Source organism: Beta vulgaris, chromosome 1, assembly GCF_026745355.1.
Source record: "Beta vulgaris subsp. vulgaris cultivar EL10 chromosome 1, EL10.2, whole genome shotgun sequence".
Taxonomy (NCBI): Eukaryota; Viridiplantae; Streptophyta; class Magnoliopsida; order Caryophyllales; family Amaranthaceae; genus Beta; species Beta vulgaris.
Genome location: NC_079202.1, coordinates 7302187 through 7326180, shown reverse-complemented (window position 1 = coordinate 7326180; position 23994 = coordinate 7302187). Strand labels below are relative to the sequence as shown.

The 23994-nt window shown below is 36.6% G+C and overlaps 1 protein-coding gene across 3 annotated transcripts; it reads left to right on the top strand.

Annotated features, from left to right (window-relative positions):
- Positions 1-16878: 16878 nt before the first annotated feature.
- LOC104905143 (synaptotagmin-2) lies at positions 16879-23605 on the top strand. 3 transcript variants are annotated; one of them, XM_010693595.4, is made up of 13 exons: positions 16879-17148; positions 17263-17428; positions 18451-18549; positions 18661-18711; positions 18786-18909; positions 19490-19608; positions 19748-19849; positions 20141-20215; positions 21323-21399; positions 21517-21763; positions 22162-22512; positions 23067-23198; positions 23299-23605. In XM_010693595.4, exons 2-13 carry the CDS (start codon positions 17318-17320, stop codon positions 23425-23427), a joined length of 1617 nt encoding a protein of 538 aa, XP_010691897.2. In that variant the 5' UTR covers positions 16879-17148; positions 17263-17317; the 3' UTR covers positions 23428-23605. The 3 variants fall into 3 exon arrangements, with proteins under 3 accessions (XP_010691897.2, XP_048502723.1, XP_048502726.1); XM_048646766.2 differs by lacking the exon at positions 16879-17148 and having other exon boundaries at positions 17288-17428; positions 18336-18549; XM_048646769.1 differs by lacking the exons at positions 16879-17148; positions 17263-17428; positions 18451-18549; positions 18661-18711 and adding an exon at positions 19192-19360 and having other exon boundaries at positions 18772-18909.
- Positions 23606-23994: the final 389 nt, after the last annotated feature.

The following is a 23994-nucleotide window of genomic DNA, read 5'->3' as shown; positions in this document are numbered from 1 at the left end:
CGAAATAAATAATATCATAAATAAGCAAATCATAACAAGATAACATTTTACACATAGCAAATATACACACAACAAATACATATGCATATAAATGGATCCATATAGTACACGCATAAGCGCAAACACTCATACAACTTGATTTTATTTATGCCTAACTCTTTAGTCAATCCATTAAACCTATTCTAACCTTTATGCCATGATATGGAGATCACAACGTATCAAAAACTACTCAAGCTCTGATACCACTTGTAACAGCCCGATTTCTCTCGACTAGCTTACACAGGATTAAGCACAGCGAAAGAGACTCTGATCGAGATAACCCGAACTATTACCATCACACTCACCGAACTACATCGGAGAGTGTGGAACTCATTTTCCCAAATTCTATTCAAATTGATTAACTATTACGACAATGCTCTGATTCTCAAACTCTATTCCCATAAAGTTCTACAGAAAATCCGACAAAATTTCCTTTGAAAATAGGGCAACGCTAAAGCGAGAAATAAAATGAACCTGTTACAATTTCAATAAATAAAACATTTTCAAGTCCCAAAGCTCATCAACCTCAACGCTTTCGCGGAGCAACAACCAACAGAGAATCAAGAGCACCGACTCTTAAATGAAGAAATAGATTATAGAAAATAAATGATTAACTATTACAAGTGGAGCGTCCTCACTTCAATAACAAATATAATACTTCACCATCTCGTATCCGCTTCAGTTTGCAAAAGAATAACTCACAGCTTCAACCTGAAACATATAAGATATTGTCACCCACCAAGTGACAGGCCACAGAAATGACAAAACAACACACATCATTAAAGCTGAGTACTAAACCCGTAAATAAACTTAACACATGATTTGGTGGCTTTTACTTGAAAACGACTCAATAGTCAACATAGTCTCACTGTCATAACATGCATCACGTCAACTCATGTTGACAACATACTTATTATATCTTTATCTAATTGATCCTTTCTACTACATCGTCATTCACATAATAGCAAACCCAACAACGTGACTTCAAGCAATCTTGTAACAGATACATATCTCACATAGAAACTAATTAATTACCCTTTCAACATATTACGATCCCTTATAAGGAATCTCGGTTTACCAACTTTGATATAAGCAATATACTTTACTTCCTTTAATTGATTTCTTATCAGAAAACCAAACTTATGCTTTGATACTCTATCAATCATTTTCTTGTATTGTCCTACACAAACCCTTATCAGGCAATATATAACATAACTTACATCATAACGATTCCTTATCGGGAATCCAATAACAAGTTATGATTCCTTATTAGGAATCTAACATTAGCATCACTTACCATGATATGCCTCCTTATCAGGAAACCAATATCGACATTCATATTCATATACTGAATAAACATTCATTACTTACCTGATATGATTCCTTATTGGGAATCTAATATCGAAACAACTTACCACGATACGATCCCTCATCAGGAATCTATTATCGATATAACTTTCATACTCTGCTATACCATCCTTTTTAACCAGGGGGAAAGAGAACGCGACGGATGAGACAAAGCTTACACTCCGACAGTGGGGGTCGTCACCCAACCATTCGCTTTACTTTTGGCCAATAACCGTGACTAGTCCGGAGTACATTTTTCCACTGATTTCATCAGCCATCCACAGGTTTCACATTACCTGATATAACGACCGATTATCGCCCTACAGAGCAATGGGCATGTTTCCCTGTGGGGCCCCCAAGGTTCACAGTCCATGGGGCACTGTTCATGTCACCTCATCCGTCGACTCAGACGAGGCTACTTTCCCCTTTTAGCTTCCTTTTGAGTATCGTTCATAACTCAATCAGTTCATTCATATAACTCATCTACTAGCTTTAGTAACTATAAGCAATTGTTGCATAACCAACCACACTAGTCGACTTCACACTAAGAAGCTATGATTACATGTCATTGTACTTTCTTACGAATTCCAGGTTCACTATAGTTATGCAACTAAGCTCGGCTCAATTTCAATCATAGAATTTATAAATAACAACAATTTATAACTGAAAGTTACTAACTCACAAACACACAACTCATATTCTTACTTATAAATAGTTTATACGCTTTTATACTTCACGGTTATCAATTAATTCTTATCTCATCAATGGTAATAACTGTTATCAAATACCATCAACAATTACAATAAGTCTCTCTCTTAGAATTCACTAAGGAGAGTTAGCATAGATTCCACAACTCGAGATTCATGAAACAAAGGTCGATTAGACCTACTCAATTATGGGCCATGTTATCTCGTAAGTTCGATTCCAATACCCTTATAAATGTCAATCATTAATCCATACATAACACACTAATCATATATCAACTGTAATTAGGATAATCTCAATTCAAAGAAGAGGTTGAAAGCATTAGTACCTCTGCTCACAAGAGCAGCGAAGAACAAGGGACAGAGGAGTTGAAGGGCGGGGGGGTTCGAGGCTTCAGGGCAAGACGGCGGAGCACCGACGAGCAGCAGTAGATGCGGTGAGGCGGCGCAAGTCAGGCGGAGCTAAAGCAGCAACCACCAGGTGGCGCGATACACGGCAACGTGGAACACAAATAACAACAGCAGCGACGAAACATAGGAGGAGAGAGAAAACGATAACGTCAACGGCGCTCGCTCGCAGCGGCAAGACGAGCCGAGGCTCCGGCGAGCTTGGATTCCGACGAGAAGAAGAAGAAGAAGAGAGAAATGAGTTTCGGGTTTCCAATTTTGGAGGTTTTTGGGTTTGTTTCACGAGAGAGAGAGGAAGGTTTAACGGATTGGTTTTGGGGTTTTTGCGAGGTTTAGGTTATGGGTTTCACGGAATAAAGTGATGAGTTGGGGCTTAGAAGACCCGAGAAGGAGTGAGAAAGAGCCAAGGGTGGATTTTATTTCATCGAAAATAAACCGACTAAGGTTCAAATTTGGGATTTTCCTATTTGGGCCACATACCACTCAATTAATTACACATAAAACCCAAATATAGTATAATAATAATAATAATCCCATACAATTAAATAAATAAATACATAACCAACACGTCAATATAATTCAACTTAATCTCAAATAAAATAAAAGTATTCGAAACATAATTAACTTAATAATTATAATTAGCTTTTAAATAAACACTCTTAAAAACAGGGCTATTACAATAAATTACACTCAAGACTATATGAAAACTTAATTCTAAGTTACACAATTAATTTTCTAGACTCAATTTATTTTCCTAGACTCGATAATATTATTTGTCATCATTTAAATCGTGAATACAACAATATTTCTCCTTTTTTGATGATGGCAAATAATTGGCAAAAGTTAAGAAAAGAAAAGGAAAGAAATAAGAAATTATGAAATTAATTATGTGAAAACTCTAAGACACTCTAAAACTATTTAAAACTCTAAGACACTAAACTGTGACTAGGAATAGAGACAAAGATCATCAAGAAAAGCAGTAGAGACTAAGGAAAGTTTCAGAATTTTTTTTTTCAAGTGCCAATACATCATCTTTCCCCTTTTGTCATCATCAAAACTAAGTAGTGAAAACCTCCAGCACTAGTAGAGTCAACAGTCTTGAAATTAAGGCAAGTAGCTCTAACATACTATATCATAATATTAGTCATCCACACATTCCAAGAGTAATAAGCACAGGAACAAGCATAACAAAGCAGTAGCATATCAGGAGAAGAGTTCAAAAAGCAAAAGAGAAGAAGATTTAAGTAGAGAAAAGAACGATGCATAGATTGTGAAGAAAAGTCTTGTGATGTCCACAAGAAAAAGACAAAATAAAGTAAGATGCAATTGTTCGATAAATATACAAGCCCAAAATCAAAATATATAAAGTCTGAAGGAGAAGGGACTGGGATCAGAGAAGTTCATGAATGGGAAAGGAGGCAGTAACAGAATCTAACTTGGTGCAGATGTTGGAGGCACCCTTGTTCATAGCTTGAAGAAGCTGATCAGGATGAACATCTTGATGTGCAATTCGAGCCTCTTAAGCTTACACCCTTGTTCCCAGTTGAGTAATTGAAGCTTGAATCTCCTTTAATAACTCATGAAGATCCGAAGTAGAGAGGAGAGGAAAGTACACAGCTTGAGTAGTTGTTCCTGGAGGAACTTGATCCTCCTCCAGATCAATCATGATCCCACTAACTAGGTTCCTCCTAGGTTCAGCCAGTCTCTGGCTCTTCCTGACAGACTGCTTGACCCAGGATCCTACTTCCTCTTCTCTCTTCCTCTAGCTAGCAGGCTCAGACTCCTTCTCCACCTTAACCTTAACTTCTTCAACCTCAAAGCCCAACACACACCCCCATGAACTCTTAATCTTAGGCGGGACAGGGTGTCTTTGGTTAAATATTTCTCCGGTTCCAAGGCAAAAGAGGGTTTGGAGGGTAGTTAAATCTTCTATTTTTTCAAGATTATGGAAAGAAGATTTCTATAACCAATGTGAATCTTGTGGGTTATGCAATGAGTAAGATGAGTTATAATTAGGACAGGGAGAATGATGTGTATGTTGTTGGCTAGGCAGTACATGAAGGAAAGGTCAAGTAGATTGGCTTAGGTTCTTTTTAATGTACGAGGAACAAGGAACCATCAAAATAATTGAAAGAGAAATTTATGAAAAGGGTGTAGGTCCTTTTGGTCCATAGACAAGTCAGAGGGATGGCCACCAAAAAAATTGCTGCCACATTTAATTTTGCTTTCCCCTTAACATAGTCCTTCTACCCAACAGCATGTACATGGAACCACTTACTCAATTTCTGTTTTTCAAACTGTACCGGATTACCCCCAACAACACTTATACACAAACCATTCGTATTTACAAACTTGGAACAAAATTCCGTCATCTCGTTTTCGTATAACCCCTCATCAACATATAAAATACTCGACCACTTTTGAAATTTTACGATTTCAAGAAATTCGTCCACTTAACTTTCTTGCACCAACCCAAATCCACACAAAAACCAATTAAAATTTTTGAGGATTTCGACTTTTTACCTCTTTTCGTGGGAATTTTAATTTCCCTTTCTACTTCTTCCTCGTCCTCACTTTCATCTTCCAATTGCTTGGAACAAAGTTCCAATTCCAACGATTTTTCCTTGCATGTAGAAGATGCTTGACTTGAGACCTCTGTTTCATTCTCACTTTCATCATATTCCAGAAGAGGAGAAGGTTTCTCCTGTGGAAGAGGAATACTTTCGGTGCTTGAACACTTGGGTGCCATGGAAATTAGGATTTTTGAGAAGAGAGAGTAAATGAGAAGTTTCGGATGTAATGAGATTTTGAGAGTGAATAGTAGGCGCATGTAATGATGGGATGGAGGGAAGTGTTTATGAAGGAGGCTTTTATGCGTGTATAAAAAGAGTTCATTTAATGTGGTGCTTTCCCTTTTTCTTAGACATTCAATTTTTCAAATGGGCATCCATTTAAATTTTCGAACCAATGCAACGTATGAAATGTGAATAAGAAAATGGAAATTCAGAAAAATAAAGAGATAGAAAATTAAAATAAAATAAAAAAAATTATGAGGAAAAATAAAAGAAAAAGAATGAAGAATATTTGAACGCATGCTTATGATAGCTTCTAACTAAGTTGTACAAGTACTATATTATTTTCTCAAAGTACTAGTGTGGACACTAAAGGGGATATTATGAGACTAATGTGAGTTCTCAACCTTAACTACGGTGTATGAATAAAATTCATGAAAATTACAGGACACACTTAGTAATGAATATTACTTAGGGAGATAAATATAAAGGCATTTTCATATTATTCTGATCATCCCTAGTTCCAAGCGAATCTTTTTAAATCTGTCTCTAGAAAGAGGCTTGGTCAAGATATCTGCAATTTGGCTCTCAGTAGGACAGAACTCTACTTTTACAAGACCCTTTTCAACATAGGTTTTCAAGAAATGATGTCTAATATGAATATGATTGACCCTGGAATGATGTATTGGATCATTGGAGATACATATTGCACTTGTGTTATCAAGAAAAATAGGAAAACACTTATATTTAATGCCAAAATTGTGTACCTGTTGTTTAATCCACAATACCTGGGAACAACAAGCAGCTGCTGCTACATACTCGACCTCAGTTGTTGATAGTGCAACAGTGATTTGTTTCTTTAAACTCCAAGAAACTAAGGTTGTTCCTAGGGACTGGGCAATTCCATAAGTGCTTTTGCGATTTACCAAGTCCCTAGCATACAGCATCAGAGTAGCTAACTAGATCACATGTGTCACTTCGAGGATAGAGCAAAAAAAGATCATCACTTCCTCTCAAATACCTAAGAATTCTTTTGACTGTTGTCAAATGGAATTCCTTTGGATTTGACTGGAGTCTAGCACAGAATCCAACAATAAACAAAATGTCAGGTCTACTAACAGTTAGATAAAGTAAAGAACCAATCATACCTCTGTATTTTTTCTGATCTACAACTCTACCACTTTGATCCTCATCCAACCTTGTTTCTGTTCCTATAGGAGTATGGTTGGTCTTTGCGTGTTCAAGTCCATACTTCTTCAATAGTTCCCTCACATTTTTTGCTAATTGCTCATTGTTCCTCTTTCAGTTTGCTTGATTTGAAAACCAAGAAAGAAGTTCAATTCTCCCATTATGCTCATCTCAAATTCACTACTCATTAGATCAACAAATTCCTTGCAAAGAGATTCGTTAGTAGCACCAAAGATTAATCTACATAAATCTGTACTACTAAAATGTCTGTTCCTTTAGCTCAAAGGAATAGGGTCCTATCAACTTTACCTCTTGTAAACTCATGTGAAAGTAAGAAATTTGAAAGTCTTTGATACCAAGATCTAGGAGCTTATTTCAGCCCATAAAGAGCTTTATCTAGCTTATAGACTTGGTTTGGAAGATCATGGTTTTAAAATCCGGGTGGTTGTTCCACATAGACGTCTTCCATCAAATATCCATTTAAGAAAGCACATTTAGCATCCATTTGGTACAACCTAAACCCCATAAATATAGCAAATGCAATCAAAATTCTAATAGCTTCTATTCTAGCAACAGGAGCAAAGGTTTTATCGAAATCAATACCTTCTTGTTGATTATACTTTTAGCCACAAGTCTGGTTTTGTTCTTTATGGCTGTTCCATGCTCATCTAGCTTATTCCTGAAGACTCGTTTCAGCCCAATTACCTTTTTGTTCTTAGGCTTGGTCTCAAGATGCCAGATCTTATGACTGTTCCATGCTCATCTAACTTATTCCTGAAGACCCGTTTCAGCCCAATTACCTTTTTTGTTCTTAGGCTTGGTCTCAAGATGCTAGACCTTGTTCCTCTAGAACTCATTGAGTTCTTCTTGCATGGCATTTATCCAGTCAAACTCTAGTAGGGCTTCATTATGATCTCGAGGTTCTGTCATGAAAGAAAGGCTTGGAATACACATAAGTTTTTGAGCTGGGATCTTGTCTGAGTTCCCTTCTCAATATCACTTATGATCAACTCCAGTGGATGGGAGTTAAGGTGCTTCCAAGGTTTTGGATTAAACCTTCTTGTTTATGTTCCTTCTGCTTGAGGTTCTTCTGTTGATTCATTCTCTGGATGCAGTTCTTCTTCCTGTGCTACTTCATTAGAAGTTCCTTCATCTACCTATTCCCCTAAAGATTAGGATCATGAACATTCATCTCTTCTTCAAGAATATGCTTTTTATTGGTACCTGCAAAAGTTAGTTCCTCATCAAAGTGGATTCACTCTTCAGATCGAGTCAATCCAATCTCAAAGTCATTATCATAACATGGTTCCTGCATAGAGTTATTTTCATCAAATATAATGTGGACGCTTTCCTCGACACACATTGTTCTTTAATTATACACTCTATATGCTTTAGAGTTTATAGCATATCCAATAAAAACTGTCTCATCACTTCTTGCATCAAATTTTCCTAAGTTATCTTTACCATTATTGTGTACAAAACATCTACATCCAAAGACTCGAAAGTAGGAGATATTGGGTTTTCTTCCTTTGAGAAGATCATAGGGGGTTTTCAAGGTAATGGGTCTCAGCATGACCCTATTGATGATATAGCAAGTTGTGTTGACAGTCTCTCCCCAAAAGTTCTTTGGAAGATTGCTGGCTATGAGCATTGTTCTAACCATGTACTCTATAGTATGATTTTTCTTTTCAACCACACCATTCTGTTGTGGGGTCCTATGAGCAAAGAAGTTGTAATCTAGTCCTTCATTGCTGTAAAAATCGTCAAACTTGGAGTTTTCAAACTCCTTACCATGATCAGATCTTAAGTATTTCAATTGAAAACCACTTATCCTTTGAATTCTCTTAGCAAAGGTCACAAATTCATCAAGAGTTTCATCTTTGCTATGAAGAAAAATAACCCAAGTGTATCTTGAAAAATCACAACTATGACTAATACATCTATTACCCGATCTGGTTTGGACACGTACAGGGCCACATAAGTCCATGGGAATCAATTCAAGTGGACTTTGTGTTCTTACCATCTTCTTTGTTTTCAACGAGGATCTAACTTATGTTCCTTTCGCACATGCTCCACAAACTTCATGATTTGATACCTGATTGTTGGAAGACCAACAACTAAGTCCTTACCACTTAGCTTGTGAAGCAAAGTCATGCTTGCGTGACCATACCTTTTATGCCAAAGAAGTGGTTCTTCTTCTATAGCACTTAGACAAGTCAGATTGTTCCTTTGAACCAGGTTCAGATCAACAACATAAGTGTTTCCCTTCCTAGTTCCTTCCAGTATCTTGGTACATGTACCTACATCACTTACTACACAACATTCATTAGTAAACTTCACATTGTTCCCCTTGTCACAGAATTGAGAAATACTAAGTAAATTTTATTTCAAACCCTCGACCAAAAATACATTATCTATGGAATGTGACTGAGATTTCCCAACCTAACCTACAACTACTATGTATCCTGTAAGATTGTCTCAAAATGTCACAGTTCCTCCTTCGTAGACTGAAAGTGAGAAAAATTTGGTTTTGTCCCCTGTCATTTGCTTAGAACAATCACTATCGAGGTACCACAGGTTGTTCCCCCTCACTTTAGCTTGTATCCAGAACAATTAGTCAGTAGTAGGAACTCAAAATGACTTGGATTCTTCTATCGGGTTTGAGTTCCTTTTAACTTTCTACACTTGCTTAACTAAGTGAGTGTTCCTTTCAATATGTTATTCTCTGGTGGAACAGTTAGATACCAAGTGACCACTATTCCCACAGTAAGAACATATTCGGTTACTTGGCAGATCAACATATTTCTTCATTTTGTTTTTCTTCTTATGATTGAAACTTAGTCCATTTCTTCCTTCATTTTTATATTTTTTTATCTAGCTAACTGGATCAGGAAGTTTTGTTCTTGAAGATTTCGATTTCCCTTTAAGTACCAGTTTTTCATTTGAAACAGAATCGTATTCAGATTTCAATTTCTCGAAATCTGTTATGGTATTTCTAGGGGAACTGGTTCCTTCAGGAACAAACAGTTCCAATTCTGCCATCTCCATATTCAAGAAGTAGTTTTCATTTTTAACCTTTTCATATGCTTCTTGAATACGTCGGTTTTCATCAAACATTTCAAAGAACCATTCCGTAATACTTGAGTTTAAAGTTTTAAACCAGTTTGAATGTTCTTTGGTGACTTCCAAGGCATTCTCCATATTCTCCTCTCTAATGCAGATTGCCTTGTAATCATCCAATGTTTCCCAAAGCAATTTAATAAGTTGGTTCTTTTAAAGTTCTGATAACTCTTCTTCAATAGTATTGATACATACCTTATTGTTTGGTAAGTCCTCCTTGTCATATGTCTTTGCCATGAGACATAGATGAGTTGTTTCTTCTTCAGGTTATTCATGTGCCTCGTCAGAGTCGGATTCCCCCCAGGTGGCAACCGTGGCCCTCCTCATTTCAATTTTTGAGAAAGGCTTTTGATGTTTCTTCTCTTTCTCCTTGTATTTTCATTTTCCCTTGTCGTTCTCCCAAAGTGGACACTCCTTAATAAAGTGATCAGGACTTCCACATTTATGGAAGCTTAGCTTTGAGAGCTTTCTAGTACTCTTCCCTTTGTATTTCTTATTAAAGAACTTCTTGAACTTTTTCACGATCAATGCAACTTGCTCATCATCTGTTTCTGAATCATCTTGCTCTTCAGACTTGAGACCAAAGCTTTAGGTCTACTAGGATCAGCCTCATGAGTCAACAAGGAACATGCAAGTTGCTCGACATTAAATGTGGTGAAGTCCTTAGTTTCTTGCAAAGCTGTTACTTTCGCCATCCATTTATCATCCCGTGGGAGATTCCTTAGGACTTTCGAACCTGTTCCTCTGGAGTGATAACCTTTCCTAGAAAGTCAAGCTCATTCATAATATTGGAGAATGTAGTGAGCATATCTTGAACTGACTCTTTAGGTTTCATCTAGAACAACTCATATCTGTGTATGAGCATGTCTATCTTTGATCTTTTGACTTCGCTTGTTCCTCCCTGTGTCACTTGTACAAGTTCCCATATTTGCTTGGCAGATTTGCAACCCATGATTCTATTGTGTTCATGGGGACCAAGACCACAATGAAGAATCTTCTTTGCCAGGTTGTTCATTTCCATCTTATTAAAGTCCTCTTTATCATATTTTGAGAGGGGTTTAGGAACTGACTCGCCTTTTTCATCCTTCTCAGTGACTTCAAAGTCACCGATTTTAATGACTCTCCACACTTGATAATTCTCAGCCTTAACGAAAATTTCCATACGGTTATTAATGCTTGCCATTGAACATAGGCGGACATTGGGTTGAGTAACCTTCGTCTAATCTTTCTCCCGTAGTGTTCATGATTACCAGGTACTAGCTCCTCAATGTTCACTAGTGGAAAAATAAGGAAGGGCTGCGCTGAAAATGGCCCTTAGGGCTACGCTTTTTGACAGCAGCCCTTTCAATAGCAGCCCTTCACTTTTTAAGTAGGGCTGCGCTTGTAAAGCGCAGTCCTTCATAATGAATGGCTGCGCTTTTACCTAAAAAGAGCATCCCTTTAAACTTAAAAGGGCTGCGCTTTTACCTAAAAAGCGCAGCCCTTTTAAGCATGAAGGGCTGCGCTTTTTACTAAAAGCGCAGCCCTTTTGACCCAAAAAAAAAATAAAAAAAAATAATTTTTTTTCGCATTTTTTATGTCAAATTGACCCAAAATCACAAAAACAAATACTTCAATAACAAATGAATATATTATATTCAGTAAATATTATAATTAAACAAATAAATTACAAAAAGAAAAATTAAGATATATATGAACGAAACCAAACAACAATAAATCTGCAAACTTTGCACAACATGTCTAGATTGCAAGTTCTCCAGAGACAAATAAGTAAAAAAAAATTATATATCGTTGCTGAATGAGGTACTTGATGTTGCTGTAATTTGACCAATCTGAATATAGTTGATTGTTGTGCTTCAAACTACATATGAGTCACACACAAAAACAGCAGCTATGCTGCAGCCTGCAAATTTGGATGGGAAATGTTCACGGGAAAATAAAAGCACAAAAACGATAGAATTTTTTATCGAGAGGAATCAAAAGAGACAGTAAGCAGAGGTGATAGAATTTTTTTTGTTTGGTCACACATATTTGGGGAGATGGATTTTTGAGGGGTTGATGAAGAAGAACAAAAAAGATAAAAGTCAAAGAATAGTCGAGTCTCTTATCTCAGAACAAAAACGATGAAGAAATTCGAACAAAAACGAAAATGAAAAATTCTATCACCTCTGATTCGAACAAAAACGAAAATGAAAACGAAAAAATTCGAACAAAAACGAAAACGAAAACGAAAAATTCGAACAAATTCGAACAAAAACCCCGAGATTCAACAATAAAATTTTTTCCTTTTTTTGCTTTTACCTTTTCCAGTCTCTCTCTTCACTCAAACAAAAACGAAAAAAAAAAACAGATCTCAGAAATTCGAAGAACAGTCGAGTCTTCGATATGAACATAGCACGGTTGATGAAGAAGAAATCTTGAGTAGGAGAGAGAAATGAGTGGAGAGGATCCATCATTCAAACCCTAAATTCCCCATTTTCGTTTCCAGATCCATCGATCTTCAACGGTAATCTTGTCGATTCATTTGCGAATTATGGAGTTTAATCTTTTCGCAGGCGATTTTCTCAACTTTTTGAGGTTTGATTTTGGGAAAAGTGTATGAAAACAACTAACACAGGCCATGGGAGAATCTGGGAAGTAAAAAAGGAGAGGAAAAGGGAGAAATTGAGTGAAGGGAGGAGAGAGAATGTGAGAGAGGCAGGACTACGGAGAGACGAGAGAGACGGGGAGAATAAAACCCTAGCGCGCGCTCTTAATTTTAAGCCCAATGCACTTCTTTTCAAAATAAAATTAAAAAAAGGCCCATGAAGGGTTGCGCTTGTCCCAAAAAACGAAGCCCTACTTAGTTGGAAGGGCTGCGCCTTTTTAACAAGCGCAGCCCTTCACTTAGTAGGGCTGCGCTTTTAGAAAAAGCGCAGCCCTACTAAGTGAAGGGTTGCGCTTGTTAAAAAGGCGCAGCCCTTCTGTTATGTAGGGCTGCGCTTTTGTAGAAAAGCGCAGCCCTTCACTAGTAGCGCTGCGCTTTTAGAAAAAGCGCAGCCCTTTCTGCGCAGCCTTTCTTTTTTTTCCCCTAGTGGTTAACTGATTTTGGAGGAACCGAGCACTAATACCAATTGTTAGTCTAGTATAAATACTAGATCAACTACAAGGTGGAGGTGAATTGCAGTCGGGAGATTTTCAAACTTTTTGCGGATAATCTAATTTGAAAGCTAATGAAGAGAAAAGTCAATAAGGAAGAACACGAAGATCCTTTTAACAAGATTCTCTTCCTCAATTCTTTAGGAAGAAACCTTGCTCTTATATTTATAATAGTTATTACAACTTATTATAAATCAATCCTCACTTATTTCCTCTAGGAACCAGTTCCTAGTCACCTTGTTATCCCTGAACACGTGACTATCCTTACTTGACTTCACTAGAAGTCTTCTCTTTCTCTCTTCTCTTTCACTCTCTCTTTCTCACTATTGATTACAAGATTTTTGTTCTCTCAACCCACACTCGAAAAGTATTACAAGAATAATTGCTTGAGGAGTAATAAACCGAAATAAATTTTCTTATAAAATAATACGAATAAATCTAGGAAGTTGTTCTTATATTCTAGTTTGTTTTTGAGCCATATATAGGAGATCTTCAGCAACTCCTACTTTTGCTCCATTACATAGACGTGGGTGTCAAAAATGACCCATGATATATCCGTTGTAGCCATAATATCCACACTATTTTTTCTTCACTAAATCCACGATCATCTAGCCACTTTTCCACAGTGTCAGCATTAGGTTAGTTGTGCGTAATCTTCTTGTGTAGTTGGTTACTCCTCCATGATTCTAGGAACTGAGTCCCTATAATCCAGGAGTAGCAGCGTGACTTTAGTATCCTTCGCAACAGCTCAGTTAGTTAGGATTTGTTACGCTCAAAACTTCAGCCATGCAATCTATAAGGAAGCAACAAACACATACTCTCTCTAATATCATGGAGATTATTTAATACAAAATAATATTCCATGTAATTAGGTTAGCAATTTATAACAGTTAATATTTCGAGCAAATTAAATAATTTATTTAAATAACTTGACTAGGTTAAACTCATAACCATTTCTCCACAAGTTATAATTAAATAAATTACACTCAAGACTATATGAAAACTTAATTCTAAGTTACATAATTAATTTCCTAGACTCAATTTATTTTCCTAGACTCAATAATATTATTTCATCATTAAAACCGTGAATACAATATAGGTGATGAAGTTTTTGCTTTTCTTAGTAATATTTTACATGATAATTTTTTCTTGGGGTAGTTAATTGTACTAATATTGCTCTAATCCCAAAAGTTAAATCCCCTTCTTTTGTATTTGAATATAGGCATATTAGTGTCTATAAGTATAAAATAGCTTTTAAGGCTCTTGTTCTTAGATTAAAATATATTTTGCCTGCCATTGTAACGGAAAACCAGAGTGCATTTGTTCCAGATCGTATGAGTACTGACAATTCTTTGATAGCTTTGGATATTTCATACTATGAAGCAATGGAAGAATAACATAATGGGTATTATGGCTATGAAGTTAGACATGAGCAAGGCATATAATCGTGTTCAATGGGGTTCTTGAGAAAACTTCTCCTTACTATGGATTTTGATGGCAAATGGATGAATTTAGTTATGAAATGTGTTACTACTCTTTCATATTCTTTCATCATCAATGGCAGAGTATGTGGTTTGTTGTTCACGCTAGGAGTTTGAGATAAGGAGACAATCTTTCTCCCTTCTCATTCATCTTAGACTCTTAGTAGCTATGCCTTTTCTCAGATGATCCAGCAGAAGGTTGATTCCAGAGTGCTTCATGGTGCAAAAGCTAGCAAAAATGGCCCCAGGGTTTTTCATCTTCTCATCGCTGATGATAATTTACTCTTTACAAGAGTCACTCGGCAGGAATGCTTGATAATAGTTAATATTCTCAACAAATACGAAAAAACATTCGGGCAGAAAATAACTAAAAATGAGAATATTTAGGAGAAAAAAGAGGAGTTAATAAATCTTCTCCAAATGAAGCAAGTTGATACACATCAAAAGTACTTGGGGATCCCTACTCTCAGTGGCAGATCTAAGAAAATGGTGTTTCGCAGTCTCCTTGACAGAGTGTGGAAGAAACTTAGAGGCTGGAAAGAGAAACATTTATCAAGAGTAGGGAAGAAAGTTTTGATCAAGGCGGTTATTCAAGCCATCCCCACCTATCTCATGGGTGTATATAAGTTCCCTATGGCAATTATTCAAGAGATCAGTTCAGCTATGGCCCAATTTTGGTGGGGGGGCAAGGGAGAAGCTCGAGGTATGCATTGGATGAGTTGGGATAAACTGTGTAAACCTAAGTGCAAGAGAGGTATGGGTTTCGAAGACCTTAATGTTTTCAATGATGCACTTTTTGGTAGACAACTTTAGCACCTTATTCATTTTAAAAATTCTCTCCTAAGCCATGTATTCAAAGCAAAATGCTACCCTCACAGTGATGTTCTTCAGGCAAGCTTGGGGTATTCGAATAGTTTCTCTTGGAGAAGTATTTAGAGTGCGAAGAGTTTGGTGAAAGAAGGTATTTTGTGTACGGGGGAAATGGGAAAAATATTGACATATGGAGAGATCCCTGGATCGGAGATGAGAGATGGAGATTTATTAAGAGTGATAAGGTAGATGATGTGAAGGTTGTGGGAGATTTAATAGATTATGAAAAAATGGAGTGGAGAAGTGACTTAGTTGAGCAACATTTCAACGAGAGAGATAAGAAATGTATTTATGACATTCCTCTTAGCCTACGGGGTGAGAGTTTATGTGGACATATTCTAAGGATGGGAAGTACACTGTTAAGACAGTGTATATGATAGGGAAGGGGAAAAACCTTGATGAGTTTCATGCTACTTGGGTAAATTTATGGAAAATGGAAATATCCCCAAAGGCTCGCCACTTCATGTGGCGTGTGTGTACCAAGACGCTTCTAGTGTGTGTTCTTCTCAAAAGACGACATGTTGTGGAGGATGCATCGTGTCCTTGGTACCTTGGTACCGAAGAGACCATCCAGCATGCTCTCTTTACTTGCAGCAGGATTCAGTAGCTATGGAAGGAATGTGGCTGTGAGGATATGTTAGCGGATCTCGACAATGATAATTTTCTTGATTCAATTGACCAGTGGACTAACATTGGAGGGTAAAATGGTGCAACGAGGCTACACTCTTGCTTGGAACCCGTGGTACAAAAGAAACAAATATGTCTTTGAAAACAAGACTACTCCCATGGAAGTGGTGGCCCAACGCGCGCATAGGCAAGCCGAGGAATTTAATGCCTACACCCAACAAATTTATGTTGGATCGAAGAGGAAAGCTCTCCCTAGTTCGAACAAGTGGTGTACTCCCATCGTCAGGTTTGATAAAAATCAATATCGATGCCTCCCTGAGTGAAGAAGGCTGGGCAGGTTTGGGTGTCGTAGCACGTGACCACAAGGGCAAGGTTATCATCTCGAAGTGAAGAGATTGAAGGCCTGGTGGCCGCCGGATATAGCCGAGGCTAAGGCCATCCTCTTGGCCGTGATTATCTCTCGTCTCTCTGCGGCTACTGTCTTTTTTTTCAGATTTGGATGCGATACTAGGACATTCTTTTTTTTTTGGTCTGATTTTGATTCTATTAGTTTTTCTCATGTTAAAAGAAATGGGAATTTTGTTGCCCATCATCTTGCTAAGGGTCATTTTAGTTATGAGAAAAGATGGGTGTATCATTGTCCCAATATTGTTGCTCCTTATGTACTTATGGACGCTTTGTCCCTTGATTAACGACATTTTCGCTTTTCCCTTCAAAAAAAATATATATCACAGTAATAAAAAATTTAACTTTTAACATGAAGGTGGAGTATTTAAAATTTGGCCCATCAATGTTTTGACTTAAAATTTCCCCCTAGGCTCTACTAACAGCCTAAGAGCTCTAGAAATTTCAAATTCATGCATGACATATGGGAGAGAGTTGAAAACTTGAAAAGGGTACACTAATGGCGACTTCTAGAGTAATTTGATTTTATAAAATTATCCCAAGAAAGAAAATAAAATACGTGGAGAGAACCCAATGAGTATAAAACACCCACTTGGAGTAATCTAAGTCCCATTGAATATTGATAATTTGATACACATTTCAAACCCAAAATTACAAAAACGAGGTGACATACACGCTCTCACTCCCAATTAGTCAACCACTGTATAACAAGTGTAAAGAAGAAAGAGCATCCAATTTTTGGACCCCAGCCTTTATCTTCGATCAACCAATCTTTGCAAAACTTTCATGGTAAATCCAAAGCCTCCAACTGTATGTGGGACGCTTATTACATAAGATACTACCTACCAATAATTCATAACTCTTGAGTGGATACTATAGTTATTACTAGTAACTATTTTGTGGGCCATTATTTAATGGTATAATTATCTCCTTTAAGTAAATGCTAAGTACTTTTTCTTGGGATTTTGCTTATTCCTTCAACTTTTTTTATATCATGAAGCTTTGGAGTTGCTTTCTGTAAAATTTGAGGTGGGTTTTGGTTGTAACTTTTGGTATTATCTTTTTCTGCAAAGTTGCTGTTATTTTTGGTGATTTTTAATCTTTTCTGTATGTGGGTATGCTGAATTTGATCAATTTTTTCAGGGAAAAAACAAATTAAGTTTTTTCTGTGGGAGCTGTGTTTGGAAGAAGATTAAAAATGGGTTTTTTGAACACAATTATGAGTATTTTTGGGTTTGGATTTGGATCTTCTCTTGGGCTTGTAATTGGGTACTACTTCTTCATCTTCTTCCAGCCCACTGATGTGAAGGTTGGTCTCCAAAACTCTCAGTATCTGCATTTTTCAATCATTTATCTGGTGTGAATTTCATAGGAGAAATGCAATATTATGTATGGATAGAAAATTCTGATATTTTTATTAGTGATGGTGTTACTTGTATATCATTGAGCTTTATGTATTATGAGATATATCTAGACTGTGATGCAGCAACTTCTATTAACAGTCATCCTCTAGGTTGTTGCTAATGCACATGGAGTATTGGAGGTAGCTTGGCTTTCATGAGACTTCTCACTCTTGCCTTTGTGTGATTATGTGAATATATGGGTGTTCAATTAGTATTTGCCCACAAATTTAACTGGCCTACTTTCTACGCATGACGGATCTTGTTTTTCGTCTCGTTATACAGCGATTTAACACAGGTTATAGCATCAGACTTACTGTAGAACTGGGTGCTTTATGACTTCAGGTCCTTATGATTTGTACCAATAAATTAACTACAAGAACAAGGTTAAACTTAACATTGATTCACAAAGTCCTGTTCAACCTCTCATATGCAAGTTGCTTTGCTGATGAATTCGAGTTGTAGCTGAATATTATTTTGTGAGGAATGTCAATAGTGTTGTGGCACAGGTTTAAGGTTAATTCATGTGTTCATCACTTCATTGTCTCTTTTATTACCAACTCTGCAATGTTGGTTACAAGTTATGGAATTAAATCTATTGGTCTAGAGAAACATTTCTCCTTTGAACAAGTTCATTATGCCTTGTCTCAAGTTAGTCTTATCTAAGCTGAAAGGCTTTCCTGTGGAAAGAGGAATAAGAGGTCTTGAAGCAAATTAGCATCAACTTGAACTTGGTGGGATTGAATCTGTTTTTGTTTTTTTTTTTTTTTTTTTTTTTTGTTTAATTTGTGATTTATCTTGCTCGTTTCTCTGCAGGAATTATCTATCAAGCAATGTAACAAATGGTTGCAGATGATATTAGTTTGTGCTTGATTACTTAAGATTAGTTAGGCTTTAAATTGTGCACACTCATCTGAATCTTGATTCTCAGGATCCTGAAGTTCGTCCTTTGGCTGAGCTTGATGCTAAATCCTTGTTAAAGTTGCTTCCGGAGATACCCCTTTGGGTGAAAAATCCAGACTTTGATCGTGTATGTATTGGCGCTCTGAATTTATTCTTCATGATCTATGTATCCATCTATGCCTAAAGTTAAAAGGTCGCTGGTGATTGGTGAAGCTAATTTTGATGTGCTTTTGTGAAGGTTGATTGGCTTAACAAGTTCATACTTTACATGTGGCCCTATCTGGATAAGGTGATTGTTAATACATTTTGTCCTAAACTATTTCCAGGTGTAATAACCAGTCTAATGTGTAAACAATTCCTTAGGCAATCTGCAAGACTGCAAGGGAGATTTCGAAGCCCATTATTGCTGAGCAAATTCCAAAGTACAAAATTCAGGCAGTTGAATTTGAAACACTCAGCTTAGGCACCCTGCCTCCTACTTTTCAAGGTTGGATTTCTTATCCTCTCTTACAAGCATGTGTATGTTCATTGTGTAAAGAAGATGATGATGTAGTAGCTTATATTTTCACTAAAGATCTCCTAGTGAAAATAAGGGGAAAATCTTTTTTTTTTTGGGAATTACTTGAAAATATCTAGGTTCCAAATTGGTGAATGTTGGTTATGCAATTCAGATGTTTAACATTGAAGATATGTGTTACACTAGCCACAATCAGCTTTCACTTCAGGTATCAAACTTGCAGTTAATATAAAATGATAGAAGAATGTTTAGGTATTGTGTAGGATTTGCTGAATGGGAGAAGAATTACATATTGATGAAGAGATAATGTTCAGAGGACTACTCTTATGGATCTCGTTGCCGATATCAGGCACTTGGAGGTCACTCATTGGTACATATGCCCGAGTGGAGATGATAATGTGATGGAATATATTACCAGTCTGTAGGTTTCCTTAGTCTCTGGAAGGAATAATTTACATGGAATGTTATCGTTCCGTGAAGAAAAGTTATTTGAGCTTTATTTAATCTGGGAATGGAAATGTATCTTACTCTATATTGCTAATCATGTCAGGAATGAAGGTATTCATGACTGAAGAGAAGGAGTTGATTATGGAACCAGCGTTGAAGTGGGCAGGGAACCCTAACATTCATGTCACAGTCAAAGCATTTGGACTAAAAGCCAGTGTCCAGGTACTATTGAAGTATTGAACCAACAGGCAACATCACCCCCCACCCCCTGGAGAAAAAAAAAACTACGCTGCTCATCAAACCAACTGATCTATGTACAACTTAGTGTTGCATGTTAGCTGATATAATTGATATGCTTCAGGTGGTTGATTTGCATGTTTTTGCTCATCCACGTATTACATTGAAGCCTCTGGTGCCAGCTTTCCCTTGCTTTGCCAATATCAATGTTTCTCTTATGGAGAAGGTAGGTGATTTTGAGTTCCTTGCACCTCAACCCAAACAGTTCTACTGGGAATGGCTCATACACCTGTCGGTAGACAAGGGAAAATAAGCTTCTAGATGCTCGTTACTTACAATACTTGCTCTAGTGAGGTGTAGGAGCAAGACTTCCTATAAGAAAATTTCAAGCTCAATTCATTAAGGCTTGCTTGTCCTTGGCTAATCGTTAAGCAGGAGTCTATGTTATATAACCATTTGTCAAAGTTGTTTCATTGTGTTAGCTCACAAGTAATATGTGAACTTTGGGAACCTGCAGCCACATGTCGACTTTGGATTAAAATTGCTTGGTGCAGATGCAATGGCGATTCCAGGCCTGTATAGATTTGTTCAGGTTTGTTACTACTACTTACCTTCTATTCCTCTTTGTTTAACACTTGCCTTTATCTTTCTCATTTTGTTTTCTCTCAAATCATAAGGCATACCTCTTTGTTTGATCTCGTCTTCTATATTAGTTGAATATGAGAAATAAGTGGTGCAAATTGTATGGCGTAATGGTGCACAGAAATGTGCAACTGATTCTGAATCTCCTGTTTCTTCAATCAAATTGGAAAAGCTAAACTTCTTCACCAGCTTATGTGTAGTCTTGAGAATATGTAAACCATTTTGCAAGAGAATGAATTTCTGGATTGCCTTAAGGCTGTGTTTGTTGGTTGGAAACATTTTCCAGCAAAATGAATTTAGCATTGATCAATGCTATAATCATTACCTAGAAATTTCTTACCCCCTGATGCTTACCCATCAATGGTTTGCTTGTTCTTTGATTTTCATATTTCACACCACTTATAAGTCTGTTTTCTTTGACATACTCCAAATTCGTTTTTTTAGTAAGCCTATTTGTCAGACACATAAGGCCATAAGGGTAAATATTGTCTGGGATAAAATCTTTCCACTAATAAGGAAGAGGGGGATTGTAATAATCTATATAGTTATTTCATTGTCTGTTTTCATTTGAGAGAACACATGGGACACAAAAAAAAAGGAAGAACTCCTTTATGAGAGTGAATTTTAGGGAGTTTTCTCATCAATTAGTTACACTCTATCTTTAGTCTTCTTTCTCGAGACTTTTTTTACACTTAGCTTGAAACAAATTTCTGTCGATTTTTGACTAGGGATGCATCCCTCGCCTCTGTATATAGCAATAAGCAGAACATATCAGGGACATAGTTTTCTTCTGGTTGAAACTCAACATATATTTCGGATCTTTTCCTCTTACAACTTCATGCTTCTGGAATCAGTGTTCAGTTTCATTTTATCTTCTTATACATCATGTAGAAATATACTCTTACTCTGATCAATATCCGATTAAATTAAGAAAAATAGTCTACTCCGTTTGCTCCTTTTATACCTTTGTTATCCAAACAATCCTAGAATAATATCATGCTACCAAAAATTTTTCTCAATCCCTCCCAAATTTCACCTTTGTATGTATTGCATGCAGGAATTAATAAAAGATCAGGTAGCAAACATGTACTTATGGCCCAAGACCCTTGAAATACCTATATTGGATGCTGGGAAGTAAGTGATTGGATCACTTTATATGTTTTATCTTCTAATTCTTATTACATATAGATGATTTTGAAGTTCTCATACATTATTTTAAGTATAAACCTGTGTGTGCTCCAACTTTGTTAGGGCTAGGAAGAAACCTGTTGGAATTTTACATGTCAAGGTTGTGAAAGCAATAAATCTAAAAAAGAAGGATCTTCTTGGAGCATCCGACCCATATGTCAAGATGAAACTTACAGAGGACAAGCTTCCTTCAAAGAAAACTACTGTCAAGTACAAAAATCTAAATCCTGAATGGAATGAAGAATTCACTTTGTCTGTCCGAGATCCACAGACTCAAGCTTTGGAGATAATAGTCTATGACTGGGAAAAGGTACAAAATAGTAGCATATTACCATATTAATATTACTATATTAGGAGTTTAGGAGAACTTTCAATCATCTCAAGATTGTCCTAAATTATATCCGATCTATATAATTAGTGCATATATCAGCAACATTTTGGTACTTCTGAAGAACTGACTGGTGCCTCTGGAATTTATCAAAAAAATAGGGAGGTCTTTTGGATGTTATTTTCACGGAAGTTACCAAAAATGTGCATGTCTTGGATATAATTTAGGAGTTCCTCATTGTTTACCATATCCTGGCTTAAATTTGTTATGTTTCATGCATATCTTGCTTAGTAAAAGTAGACAGTATAGCATAGCTGAATATTGTTCAACTAAAAGAGATTTACTTAGATCATATAATAAAGGTCCCCTTTATGAACTAGTTTGGCGGTCATGAGAAGATGGGGATAAATGTTGTTCCACTGAAAGATATTACACCAGATGAAATGAAAGTCTTCACTTTAGAGCTCTTAAAAAGCATGGATCCTGAAGATGTTCGAAATGAAAAGTCACGTGGGCAGCTTGTTCTAGAAGCTACATACAAACCATTCAAGGAGGATGAGATAGCCAGTGATCCTGAAGATTCTGGAACAGTTGAAAAGGCTCCAGAAGGGACACCTGATGGTGGTGGTTTACTTGTAATCACCGTCCATCAAGCTCAAGATGTTGAAGGAAAGCATCACACAAATCCTTATGTTCGTCTACTGTTTAAAGGTGAAGAAAAAAAGACTAAGGTATGCCATTCCTAACAACTCTCTGCAAGAAAGTTCATGTGGCTCCATATTTTCTACTTGCAGTGCAACTTTATATTCTAATGTCTATCGCTCGATAATATATGATCTCAAAATTGCACGAACGGAACTCATGCTGATTTGGCCAGTATTGCCGTGTGTGCAAAAAAACTAAACAATATATTCATGAAACTGATGTAAACCAGTGGAGTCAAAAGAGGGTATTATAATAGCTTATTAATTAGGAAAATTTGCCAAACAATACCCTTAAGTGTGACTTCATTATTCAAAGACAACTCTACTGGAAAGGAGTTCTCTAAGACACCTTTAATTGTTTTCTTTTATCGTGGGTAAGGCCCTGTTCTTTTGGACTTATTTTAAGTTCAGTTATGTTCAGGTTTCTTCCAGTTCAGTTTCATTTCAATTTACTCCAGTTCAATTTCTCTCGGTCCAAAAGTACATGGCCTAGAACGCGTTAAAGTTCTGTGTTTGGAGTTCTTCATTTTATATTTTCTCGCTTGAGTTGTAACAACAAATTATGATTGTTATTTTGACAGACGATAAAGAAAAATAGAGATCCAAGATGGGAAGAGGAGTTTGAGTTTTTGTTGGAGGAACCACCAGTTAATGATAGGATACATGTGGAAGTGCATAGTGTCTCATCCAGAATAGGATTACTTCATCCTAAGGTAAGGACAGTGCAAATTTTTCCTGCTTTATTTATCCCTAGTATCTTATAAGTACACCAAATTACAGTAATTCTGTTTTCTCTGCTGTACTTGCAAACAGGAAACTCTGGGATATGTTGATATTAATCTGGCGGATGTTGTTAGTAACAGAAGAATCAATCAAAGTTACAATCTCATTGACTCGAAAAACGGTCGAATTCAGATCGAACTGCAGTGGAGAACATCTTAATAGTCAAGATTAAAGAACTTGCCTATATGAAGTTCCCCTAAATATGGAACAATATGCGGACCTGTTTTGTTCACGTGAATGTAGTGATCAAGTGGTTGCTATGTGAAATAATTGTAAAATGAATCTGATGCTTTATTTCCGAGTATGCTTTTTTAAATGGATTTATTAGCACGTCAAATATCGTCCCCTGTAATTGCCTTATGTTGGACTAGTCTTACATGCACGCAATGCGTGCGATAACGTGTGAAGTAGAAAATAAAATTAATTGGATAGAAAAACTGTCTTCACATTTTGTTTTTTCAAAAAACTGATGTTTATTTTGAATGTCCTACTTTCCTCCTTTTTTTTTATTCAAATGAAACAGGTAGTTATCTCCCTCTTTTTTTTTTTCTTTTATTCCTTTTTCTATTTTTTGGTGTCCCCCATGAGTTGTCTTATATAACAAGATTACATCCTAATATAACGCGGAAGTCAGTAACCTGTGCGTGTATTGCAGGGTTGGAAGCTATGAAGCGGGCATTCTCGCACCAACACTATCAATCTATTTCATTTAGCCTATTTCTACAT

What these genes read in the sequence shown, in the direction of transcription:
- LOC104905143 (XM_010693595.4), top strand. Translation starts at nt 17,318, where the DNA reads ATGGGTTTTTTGAACACAATTATGAGTATTTTTGGGTTTGGATTTGGA. An exon ending in AAAATCCAGACTTTGATCGT is followed by an intron (nt 18,550 to 18,660) that starts GTATGTATTGGC and finishes GCTTTTGTGAAG; the next exon opens with GTTGATTGGCTTAACAAGTT. An exon ending in TAGTCTATGACTGGGAAAAG is followed by an intron (nt 21,764 to 22,161) that starts GTACAAAATAGT and finishes TTTATGAACTAG; the next exon opens with TTTGGCGGTCATGAGAAGAT.